The sequence below is a fragment of the Phoca vitulina genome, unplaced genomic scaffold (assembly GCF_004348235.1).
Source record: "Phoca vitulina isolate PV1807 unplaced genomic scaffold, GSC_HSeal_1.0 scaffold7, whole genome shotgun sequence".
Classification (NCBI taxonomy): domain Eukaryota; kingdom Metazoa; phylum Chordata; class Mammalia; order Carnivora; family Phocidae; genus Phoca; species Phoca vitulina.
Genome location: NW_022589710.1, coordinates 45318932 through 45330723, shown reverse-complemented (window position 1 = coordinate 45330723; position 11792 = coordinate 45318932). Strand labels below are relative to the sequence as shown.

Below are 11792 nucleotides of genomic sequence, written 5' to 3'. Positions count from 1 at the left end.
CCCCCCCCCCCCCCCCCCCCCCCCCCCCCCCCCCCCCCGCCATCCTGACGCCGTCTAAGGCCTTTTCTCTTAATGTGGGGCAGGCAGGGAGATAGGAGCCGACATCCCAACTTGTACGGGACACTCCTCAGAGTGGGGGATCCAGAAGGACAGACAGTTGAGTCAAATGAGATCTGAGCCAATATTCGGTTGCCCTCTGCCCCAACCCAGGCCACACCTGAGTAGTTGCTAACGTGGGTCTTTCTCAAATTGGCTGTTCATCAGAATCACCTGGGGAGCTTCCTAAATAGGGATTCCTGGGCCCCACCCCAGGCCTGTGGAGGCAGAATTTCCAGCGTTGAGCCCAGGCATCTGTAATTTAAACACTCCTCGGGGATTTTGCCGGGCCCGTGGCTCACAGAGGACGCCTGCCGCACGCAGTGTGGCCGCAGCAAACCCCTCACCTCCCCGTTGGTTTCCTCATCTGTGAGCCAGATAAGAATCCCCCCCCCCCCCACGGGGGCATGTGGGAACTAAAATGAAATAACTTTTGGGAAAGGCCTGGCACACGCTGAAACATTTGATACGCGTTTGATGGCCCTAAATGCTAGTGACAAGGGCGGGCGGGGAGGCGTGCAGGCTTCCCGTCCCCCAGCCGCGCTCCAGCTGCTTCCCCAGGTCCCTGGAACAGGCCCCAGTCTGTCAGCCAAGGCCCGGCCAGCTTCCATCTGCCTTCCCTCCAACTGCACTCGTCTGTGCGGCCCCAGCCAAGGACAGCGGCTCCCACAGACCGGCCCGGAGGGGACTGCCACCACCTTTTCCTCACGTGGGATCCTGCTGAACCATAGGTGGTGTGGAGAGGGGGGGTTCCAGGTCCAACCAGTGTGGGTTACAGGGAGTTAGAGTGACATGACTTTGTTTTTTTAATTATAGGAGTTTGCAGAGCTTTGGGGATGCAAATGTATACCATGAGTTTCCGAGAAGGAGGTCTGTGATAGAATTTCCTGAATTTGTTTGACCCCAGGACACGCATATGCAAAACATTTCAGAATCCAGGATTCTGAGGCCTGTGCATATGGGAAGCACAAAATAAGGCCAAGCCCAACCATTCTGTTTTGAGATTCTTTCATTCCTTTTTTACCCTCTCTTGGGCATCCAGTTTACCTACTCCACCTCCCTCCTGAGATCCTGCTTCCCTTTCCTGTGTCATTTCCAAATCGGGAACATCATCGTCCCCAAATTAGGAGAGATGTTAGGGCCCCTGGGCCCAGGTCCCTGCAGCCAGGCGCTCCATTCCGCAGCCCTGCCCGGGCAGATCCTGGCGGGAGAGCAGCGCCTGGCCAGCAGCCCTCGGGGCCAGGGAGGGGCCAAGGGTCTGCTCAAGAAGCCTGGAGTGCCCCCGGAGATGCCCACTTGTTAGGTGAACCGGGCTGGGAAAGGGATCCCTAGGGGCTAAGGAGGTGCTGGCAGGGGGAGGGGGTTACTGGAAACTGCAAGGTGCGGGGTAGGGGGGGGGGATCAGGGACTAGATAGGTCTCTGGCTAGAATACCCAGGGGTTTGTTCTCAGGGAGCATGGGGGGCCTGAGAGAGATCACCACATGTTTGCTGAGCCTCATGTAGGAGCCAGAGATGGGAAAGAAAAAGAAGGCCATCCAAGTTACTTGTTTTTTTGGCTCGAACACACGGGTGTTTTTTAAAATTATCATTACTTACCAACATTTAAAAATTGGCAGGTTTCATATAGAAGTCCAGATTTCCTGCTTCTCCTGCAAAATTGGAAAATCTGGAAATGCTGGCTCACATCCTCACGTGGCAGCAAGGAGTCGGGGGCGGGGGGCTGCCAGTTTTAATGGGACACCAGTCCTCTGGTTTGTTCCTGTCCCTGCCCTGCCCCCTTGGTTCACATCCCAGGCCCCTGTGGGCCTTGGAGTTGGAGAACCTGTTTGGAACTTTTGGATTTGGTTGCTCCATGAGAGAGTCCTCCTGGGATTTTGATACTTTGGGCATTTTTAAAGAAAGTGTTAATGTGTTTCACCAAAGCTTTCATTGTTCCATGTCCCAAGATCTCAGGGGGTATCTTTAAAAAAAAAAAAATTCCCTTTATGAAAAGGTGAAGTAGGGACACCCAGAACTACCTTCTACCTTCCAAATGGCAACATTCACCTGACATGAGTAAGGCACATTCTCATTTGCGAAACTGTTGCATTAAACCCTCTCAGTTGCCCTGGGAAAAAAGCACTAGGCTGTGCAGCCCCATCCACTAGTCATTAGCCACATAAGACTATTGAAGTTAAAATTAGTTAAAATTAAATATTCTGCTTCTCATTTACCCAACCATGTTTCAAGGACTTGTTGGCTTTTCATATGGTTAATGGCTTCTGTATTGGACAGTGCAGACATATATTTCATGTTCCAATGAACAGTGCTGCATTTTATTTTATTTTTTTTAAGATTTATTTATTTATTTGAGAGAGAGAGAGAGAGTGCAGGGATGGGAGGAGGGACCCAAGCAGACACCGAGCTGAGCACAGAGCCCGATACGGGGCTCTATCTCCCGACCCTGAGATCATGACCTGAGCCAAAATCAAGTCGGATGCTCAACCAACTGAGCCATCTAGGCGCCTTGGACAGAGCTGCATTTTTTTTTTAAGATTATATTTATTTATTTGACAGAGCACAAGCAGGGGGAGCAGGAGCGGGAGAGGGAGAAGCAGTCTTCCCGCTGAGCAGGGAACCCTATGTGGGGCTCAGTCCCAGGACCCTGGGATGTCCTGAGCCGAAGGCAGATGCTTAACCGACTGAGTCACCCAGGCGCCCTTGGACAGTGCTGCATTTTAATAATTGTCTTACAGAGAATGAAACAGAGGTTCATAAGGTCAAGTGACTAGCTAGTGTTCTGTCCCCCATAGCACTGAGCGAAAGAGGAGGGGGATTTTTTTGTTTGCTTACTTTAAGGGGAAAATGCCCCCTCTGCTCTTGAGATATGAAAGAGAAAGGAGTTTAAAACCATATATGTATTCCCCACCATCCTACCTAGCTCCAAGATAATTGCTATTAGTGTTTTGGTCTATTTCTTTCTAGATAGGTAGATGTGTGCGTGCGCGAGTGTGTATTAAAAAATACATAAATATATATATATATTTAAACACACTTGTTTCAGCATACTGATCAAGTTTTAAATCTGGCTTCCGGAGCCTTCACCGCTGGTGGTTTGGACTCTCTGAGAGGACCTTAGCCAGGACAAGGTGGTAGGGAATCCCAGTTGGCAAGGGACAGTGGGGAATTATCCAGGGTGTCAGTATTTGTGGGAAACTCGATTCCCCTAAATGGCCCCAGAATTTTCTGTCTTGCTTTTTCAAACATTGCGCAAATTTGGTCAAAGAGCTGGGGGCGGGCTGGGTTCCATCTCTGGCTGTTGGAGGAGAGACCTCTGGCGGTCAGAAGGCAGGCATCACTGCTGCCTCCGGAAGGGCACTGACGGGGAGCTGAGACCGAAGGGAGGGCAGGTGCCATGGTCACCTGGCTGTGCCCCCCTTGCAGTTAGGTCTCCAGGGCTCTGGGATCATCCCTGCCTGGCTTCAAATCCCGCCTCTACCGCTTTTTAGCAGTGGGACTATAGGTGACATAACCTCTCTGAACCTCAGCTTCTTCATCAATAAAAGGGGTCATTCATAACACTCACCTGGTAGGGCTGTGGGGCTAAAATTAAGTAATCTGTATAAAGCATTTAGCACAGAATAAGGGCTCTTAGCCAGCATGGGGCTTCCCTACGACAATGTCAGGGACAGTCAGTGCAGATTATCGAGGGAGGGCATGTGGCGTGGCAGGCGCGGGCGGCCGTTAGACGTGTCTGCTGGAATGGAGTGGTCCTCCTGACCTAAAGCGGGTACTGCCGTCACCCCATTTTGCAGTTGAACAAGGTCCAGAGAGGCAGTGTGATGTGGCAAATGTGGCAACTGGCGTTCTCCTGGCCTTTATAGAAACAAAGGGCCTTTTTAAATGTATTTTTTATTTTTATTTATTTTTAAAGATTTTATTTATTTATTTGAGAGAGAGAGAGAATGAGAGAGAGTATGAGGGGGGGAGAGTCAGAGGGAGAAGCAGACTCCCCGCTGAGCGGGGAGCCCGATGCGGGACTCGATCCCAGGACTCCAGGATCATGACCTGAGCCGAAGGCAGTCGCTTAACCAACTGAGCCACCCAGGCGCCCGGGCCTTTTTTAAAAAAGATTTTATTTATTAGACAGAAAGAGAACAAGCGGGGGAGGGGCAGAGGGAGAGGGAGAAGCAGGCTCCCCGCGGAGCAGGGAGCCCGATGTGGGGCTCCATCCCAGGACCCTGAGATCCTGACCCGAGCTGAGCCACCCAGGCGCCCATAAAGGGCCTTTCTATTTATGGCTTCAACAAACCAGTAATGAGGGAAGGTGGGCATTTGTAATTCCTGTTTGGTAGATGAGAAAATCAATTCACTTGCCCGAGATTTAAACCCAGTGCCCCTTTCCCACCCAGTCCTCGGATGCAGCCTTTGCCACTGCCTGTGGCCTGGCTGGGGGGGAGGGGTGCCCACCTGCCACCAAGGGGAGTGTCTGCAGGGCAGGCAGCAGCCAAGGAGTCACGACATCAGGGTGCTGGTCTTGCCCCCACATGCCCCGCCCCTGGCCAAATCTGCTTTCCTGCCCCAGCACGCTCCTGCTCTCTCCTGTGGCTGGGGTCCACCCCTGCCCACCACAGAGATGAGTCAAGGGCCCAACTCCAAACAAGGCCCTGACCCAGCAATTGGCATGTTGCTGCCTTGGACCAAAAGCAACGGGAGAAGGGGGCTGTTCTCCAAAGACGCCTCCAGAGAGAAAGACTATTTAAAAAAGGGGAGGGGCAGGCAGTGGGAGGGACCCAAAGGAGCACGCCAAGCCTGTGTGTTCCTGGGCACGGCTCGGCCCATGGGTGACCTTGGGCTGCACTCTCAAAGCCTCAGCTGCTTCACCTGTAAAATAAGAGATCAGAAGAGGTGACTGGCTCTGAGGTCCCGGCCAGCCAGGACACCCTCAAACCCCGCAGGAGGGACCACGCTCCATGCGCGGATGAAGCATCTCCGACATCCCTGCACCGTGCGGGACTCTGGGAATAGAGCTGACAGGGGAGTCCGTGCCCTCATATTGCTCATAGCCGAGGGGGGAGACAGGAAAGTAGACACGGTGATCGGGCTCCCTAAGGGTGAGCCCAGAGAGCACTGGAGACAGAGTAGGGGTCCCAGCCTGACCTGAGGGCTGGCACCGGAGCGAAAACTGCAGGTCTAACGAAGGGGGCGGTGAGGACAGGATTGGTGTCAGCTCGTTGGGGGGCCAGGGGCACACACTGCACCACTACAGCCTGCCCTGGAGAGAGGAACCTGGGGAGCTGGGGCTCGGGCCCTGGAGCCCCAGGAAGTAGCCTGTGCCTTGACTGGTGCCTCCTGGACCTTGGCAGGTGCAGCTGGTCCAGGACCCAGCGACCGGAGGGACCTTCGTGGTAAAGGCAGGTGCCACTTAGTCCCCTGCCACCCTGCATTCCCCCCTGGAGCTTTCCCACCACTCTTGGAACCCCTACCCTCTGGGGAACCTCCCACCCAGAACCTGTACCTGAAGACCAGGCTCCCTCCAAATCTAAAAGCTGCTTGTTCTGCCCCTGAGCATGTCCCCCGCCTCCCAGACACACACACACTGCCTCATCCTTGTTTCGGAGGGGTGAGGGCCTGGATTCTGTGGTGGGAGCAGGGGTGAGGGCCAGGTCAGGAACTGGGGGAGGCAGTTGCTCTTTGGGGTGGGTTCTAACCCCTATCATCTGTTTGCCCCTAAAGCCAGGCTAGGACATCCCCTGCAGGGCCCCGCTGACCTGCCTGTCCTCCCCCCAGAGCCTGTCCAGGTGTCACGTGGCGAACCGGGAGCGGCTGACCATCATCCCGCACGGCGTCCCCTACATGACGAAGCTGCTTCGCTACTTTGTGAGTGAGGATTCCATCTTCCTGCAGCTGGAGCACGTGCAAGGTGAGGGGGCCTCGGGGGTCCCCGTCAGCTCCTCAGGCCTTTGGCATGTCCTTTTTCATCCCCTTAAAATGCCAAGCACGAGGAGGGGGTAACTTGCACCAGACGTGCAGCGCCGAGCGGGGGACCCAGGTTTCCGGGGGGGGGGGGGGGGGGAGGGCGGATCGGGCGGGGGCGGGCCTCTGGGTGGCGCCAGGCGGGGGGCAGGGGACGTCTGGAGGAGGAGGGTCACGTCCTGGGCCGTGAGAGGGCATTGGTGCAGATGTCCCCGTTGTCACCATTTCCTCCAGTTTGGGCTCTTTTCATTTTTCTGGTCTGTGCCCATTCTTTGGAGTGGCCACAGGGGATGGTGGTGCCTGAGGCTGTGAGGACAGCAGCGGGGCCGTGGAGAGGATTATCCATCACCCTATTACAGTGATTTTTTTTTTTACTGAGGGACACATCCTTGGGTCATGACATAGAGTCATGGCAGGTCCATGCCTGGCCTTCTTTTATTTTACTTGCTTAAATTTCATTATACTGTTCTCCCTAAAAAGTAAAAAATTCTATTGAGCACGGGTGAACCTACCACCCAAACCACGGGCAGGAACAATAATTTACAACTCCCTTGGCGTTAAGCACCTTTTTGCGCCAGCTTGAGAGGCCGGGTCCCCTCTGGGTGGGTCAAAGGGAGAGCAGAGGGCATTCCGGGCTCAGGAGGGAGGGGGCACAGGTGAGATGTGGAAGAGAGGGGGCTCATGCTGGGTGGAGGGGAGGCAAGAGTTGGGGACGTGGTGTCCACGCTCTTCTTCTCCCCTGTCCCCATGCTCACTGCTCCTCTGCATGGCCCAGGGGGCACGCTCTGGTCCCACCTGCTCTCCCAGGAGCAGCCCCAACAGTCTGGGGGCAGGTCTGGCTCCAGCCCGGAGAGGATGAAGGCTCCGCTCAACTCACCCCTCGGCCTCCAGACCCCAGCACTGCTCCCCCTGGGACCCACCTGCCTGCCAGACAGAATCCTTCGGGAGCTTCCACGGACTTCTCGGAGCCTTCCCCCAGCCAGGGAGGCCCCACCCATCACTCCCCAGAGAGAGGCTGAAGGTGACCCCTCCGCCAGGACCCATGCTTCCTGCCCCTCGGACCTTCTTAAGTCCCCGGGTGGCCGCCTGCACCTCCAAGCCAGGCGGCGACCTGGCCAGAGCTTGGATGTGAGGCCCTCTTGGGGGCTCCCTTGGGTTCATCAGGGGGCTGTCCGGGTGCTGGGGGCCTGTGGCCAAGGCAGAAGTCCGAGCCACCCCTTAGCAGCTAGGGCCCGACCGGGGTCTGGCCGGGGCGCCTGGAGGGTGAAGGAAGAGCAGGTGAAGCAGTGGGCGGCTGAGACCCTGCTCGCCCTGGAGGCGCTGCACCAGCAGGGGGTGCTGTGCCGAGACCTCAATCCCCGCAACCTGCTCTTGGACCAGGCAGGTAGGTGCCCGGGGCCCGGGAGGAGGGGGGATTAGGCTGTCCTCACCCCACCCCACCTCTCACATGGGGTCCCCAAAGCCTCCAGCCAGCGAAGGAGAGGTCTCCAAAGTCCAGGGGACCTCTGAGGTTATCTGCTGCCCCCTGCCTCTCCCCCTGGCCTCTTCACTCGGGACTCTGCCGAGTCTGGTTGGCCAAGGTTGAGCCTGAGCCTGAGTCCAAGGCGGCAGCTCCTAGGAAAACCTGGTTGTTTCTGGGCCTTAGGGGACCAGGCCCTAGGGAGGCTCTACCCAGTGCCTGTTGGGGGAAGCCCTGGAGTCCCCTCCCACCTGCTCCAGGACTACTAACCATAAGTTTTGTCCACCCTTTTCCCTCCCTGCACACACTGGCTGAGAAGGTCACATCCGGCTCACGTATTTCGGCCAGTGGGCAGAGGTGGAGCCCCACTACTGCAGGGAGGCCTTGGACAATCTCTACAGCGCCCCAGGCAAGAGCGGAGGAGGGGCCGGGGGGCCTGAGATCTTGGGTGCCGCTGTGGGTTGAGCCGTGGGCTAAGAATGACAGTGGGAAGGGGCCGCGTCTGGGTCAGAGGGGTAGAGTGGGGACCAGGCCTCTGGGGTGAGGCTGGGACATGTATTCTTATTCCCCCAGAGGTGGGTGGGATTTCTGAGCTGACGGAAGCCTGTGACTGGTGGAGCTTTGGGTCTCTGCTGTATGAAATGCTGACCGGAACCGTGAGTAGCGGGGCAGGGTGGGGAGCCCTGCTGGGTGTCACTGAGGGTAGGATGGGCTCGGCTTAGTCCAACCAGCCAGGGTCGGGGCTGAGGCTACCTGGTTCTCCAAGACCTGGCCGTTCCCTCCCCCGCAGCTGCCCCCGCAGGCCCTGAGAGCCTTGGGAAGCCCCTCCCACCCAGGGCATGGACACGCCGAGCAGCCCCGCCCCACTACTGGCTAGAGCTAGCGAGACTGCAACTTAGGTAAAGGACTTGAGCTGGGCTAGTCAGGGAAGGGTTCCGGAGGAGAAACCCTGTGTGGTCTGGAGGGAGGGTGGAATTTGACACAACCCTTCTTCCCTGGAAGGTCACTGACTCATCCCCCCCAGCCGCTGCTCCCCACTGCTCCTTCCCCCCCCCGCCACGGCCGTCGGGGCTGTAAGCTCCGGTTTTAGCTGAAGGACAGCGGCCTCTGCCCTCTGTGCCCCTCCCTGAGCTCAGCATCACACGTGGGGCTGGTGAGGCCAGGCAGCAAGGGCGAGGCCAGACTACAGTCGAGCAGGAGAGGACAGGAGCGGATGAAGGGGGGCCTGACGTCTGTCCTCGCGCCCTCTTGTTAGCCCCCGACAGCCCCCAGAGCGGGCTTCTCTCCTCTCGGCCTCCCGCCGGGTTGCGTCTGGCCGCTCTGCCTGAGCCCCGGAAGTCCCCGCTGTGCTCCAGTGCTGCTCCTGCCGGAGGGCCTGCCCTCATCGATGCTTCTGGCAGGCCTGGAGCCAGACGGACCTGGGTTCCAACCCTGAACTCAGCATAAAAGTCCCTTTACCTCCCGAGCCTGCTTCTTGCCTTTAAAATGAAGATGCCAGAACTTACTTTGAGGGTGGTCGTGGAAATTACGGATAAGGGACGTCAGGCATCTTCCTGGCATGCAGTAGCTCCAAAGCGAAAGACAACCGTCGTCCTCATCCCCATGGGACGGGACACAGGGGAAGGTAAATCCCGGCTGCCACGGGAGCGTGCGCACACTGCGGGCCTGCCCCCCTCCCTGTCTTCCCAGGCCCTGTCGCAGAGCCACCCCTCGGGAATCCAGCCCCACACCCGGCTCCAGCTGCCCGAGTGGCTCAGTCGCCCGGCGGCCTCCCTGCTGACCGAGGTGAGCCACGGCTGGTCCCGCGGCGGCCGCTGCTTGGCGCGAGGGGGTGCTGGCAGGGCAGAGCTCCGGCGTGAGCAGCAGCCCCACAGGCTGGACGTCTGAGGTGGGTGCAGGGGGACATGGGAACAAAGCTGTGTATGCTGGGAGCTGACCACCACCTGCCCCCCAGGTAGCACTGGGAGTGCCGTGGGCCGGGCGGCTGGGGAGTGGGCGCCGGGCAGGCCTGCCAACGCCCCGGGCTTTGTCCCCAGCTGCTGCAGTTTGATCCTGCCCGGCGCCTGGGTGCTGGAGGCGGCGGTGCCAACAAGCTCAAGGCCCACCCCTTTTTCAGTACCACCCGGTGGAGCGAACTGGTGGGCTAAGAGGGGCAGAGCGGGTCACGGAAGCTGCTGGACGAGTCTGGATCTGCTCTGCCCGCTGCCGCCCAGAGCTGGCCCGTCTCATCAGTGACCCTCGGGCAAAGAAGGCAGCTGCTCAGCGCCATTCTTGGGCACCATTGTAACCATCGCTACTGCCCAGAAGGGCCTGGGCATCCCCCACCCAGCTCTGGAGACCCCTTCTGGTCTCTGCTGAGGGGGAGATCCCCCCCGGCTGGGAAGCTCGGACCCCTCCGCCCACCCATCCTCCACCCGTCAGTCAACAGCTCCCTGTACCTTGACCGCAGACCTGCCAGGCCACAGGGTGCCTTCCGCAGCATGAGCTCTGAGCTCCTGCCCGCCTGCTGAGTGGACGGCAAGGTTTCGTGACTCATAGCGGCCATGTGCCCCACCGGGGACATCTCTGGAGACTCATCTCAGGATACTGGTCCACTGGCCCAGTGGACCCAAACCAGGGCTGCCCTGCCTGCTCATCTTAGCCGTGCAACTCGGCCTCTTCCCCCTCCCAGGCTATTCCTGCACGGGGTGGGAGGGTGGGGGACAGGATGATCCACTCCCCAACCTGACCATGCCCCGTCTTATGACTTCAGACTGGAGAACAAAAGGCAGGCAGGAGAGAGAAATAAGGATAAGCATCAGGGGAGAGGAAGGCACAGCTCTGGCACTTAGAGTCATTCTGAAAACAGAATAAAGAGCTCTCTTCCCCAGCTAGCCCACCGGTGTGGGAAGGGGAGTCTACCCCCTGGGCCTCCAGGCTGGAGCAACTACCACACTTTGTACTCATTACAATCCCTTCTCAGGCATTTGTCCTATTTACCATTTTGCATTTTAGTCTTGAGGGTCCATTCAATTCACCGCCCACTGTGACTTCACAAAACACTTGGAATGATTGCCTAAGCTTTTAGCCAGAAGCAAAATGTTTCTGGTCCCTGAAGAGCTGGGGTAAGTAGTTACCCCAAAGACAATCCCCTCCCCAGGTTTGGGGGTCCTCTGATTCCCCTCGGGGCTTATCCTGTCACTGGGATGTGGCGCCTAAGAAGGAAATTTCCACCAGACCTCTGCCCCCAACTCCTTCCTCCCAGTGTCTCCACCACCACCAGGGGGCGCCTCCGACAATTCTCCAGTCTGGCTGTGAAGGTCCAACTCTAACTCTACGGGTAGAGACCAGTCCTGCAGAGGGCACACGGGGGGAACACAGCCTGCGCCTGCTTTCCCTGGGCCTTGCCCATGCCCCCCACCCCCCAATAAAGCCTGCCATTGCCTATGGTGTCCTTGCCTCCTGAATGCAACCAGAGCAGCCCTGCCAGACGGGAGAGATTGGAAGGCTCCCCCCGAGAAGCCCCATGCTACTCAAGAGTGAGCTTGGAGTCCCCTAAGAAGGTAGGAAGCAGGGCTGGTAGTGAAAGGCATGTCAGCCTGTGCCCCGCAGAGAAGCTGAGAGGAAGGGACGGCATGTAGGGGGCCCTGGGATCTGTGGGAAAGAGAGAAGTCCTAGAGGAGGGTCATGGTATCTGGGGGGGGAGGGGGGAGACAGGACACTAGTCTAATAATCCTCACAGTGACCCCGGAGATGGATGGTGGCTCCCATTAAAGACCCTAATGCTAGGGCCCGGTGGAGCCTGTCCACAAGTCTGTCCTTCTGCTAAGTCAGGCCGGACTGCTCCCAACCACTGCCACACGCAGGGGGAGCTGCTTCTGAACTTCCGGGCCTCATCTGTGCGACAAACACCTGCGCATCTGCCCTCTTTTGGGCTGTGAATACCGGTGTCCCAGCCCTTATGGGGCTAGTAATCCCTCCGTTGGAGGTTTCCTAGAGAGAGCTTCTAGCACCAAGCCCAGGGCAGGTTGAAGTTCTGCCTTTCCTTGAACCCATCCCCCCCCCCACAATTAGCTCTAAGCTCTGCCCTCTGGAGCCACTTCGTTCCTGTGACAGACCTTCACCCACACATGGCATCCCCGCAGGCCCAGCAGGTGGGGGTGGTGTTTAAGCTCAGAAGCCATATGCCTGTCACCCACAGTCCAGGCTAGCTCCCAATCCTGCCTGCCTCCCTCCCCGACCCCTGCTCCCAGGCGGTGATCTACCCTCATCAGTGCTCACTGACCTCGGGCACCCTCGTAT

The 11792-nt window shown here is 57.9% G+C and overlaps 1 protein-coding gene across 6 annotated transcripts in view; it reads left to right on the top strand.

Annotated features, from left to right (window-relative positions):
- The window catches only part of RPS6KL1 (ribosomal protein S6 kinase like 1), a 15781-nt gene extending 4654 nt beyond the window's left edge, over positions 1 to 11127 (top strand). For 3 of the 6 annotated variants that reach the window (XM_032405590.1, XM_032405589.1, XM_032405591.1), the window contains exons 5-11: positions 5443 to 5490; positions 5867 to 5999; positions 6828 to 7436; positions 7831 to 7920; positions 8085 to 8167; positions 9201 to 9296; positions 9628 to 11127. In XM_032405590.1, coding sequence (XP_032261481.1) covers positions 5443 to 5490; positions 5867 to 5999; positions 6828 to 7436; positions 7831 to 7920; positions 8085 to 8167; positions 9201 to 9296; positions 9628 to 9798 — 1230 coding nt within the window. In that variant the 3' untranslated portion in view covers positions 9799 to 11127. The other 3 variants (XM_032405594.1, XM_032405592.1, XM_032405595.1) reach the window with 3 other exon arrangements.
- The last annotated feature ends 665 nt before the right edge of the window (positions 11128 to 11792 follow it).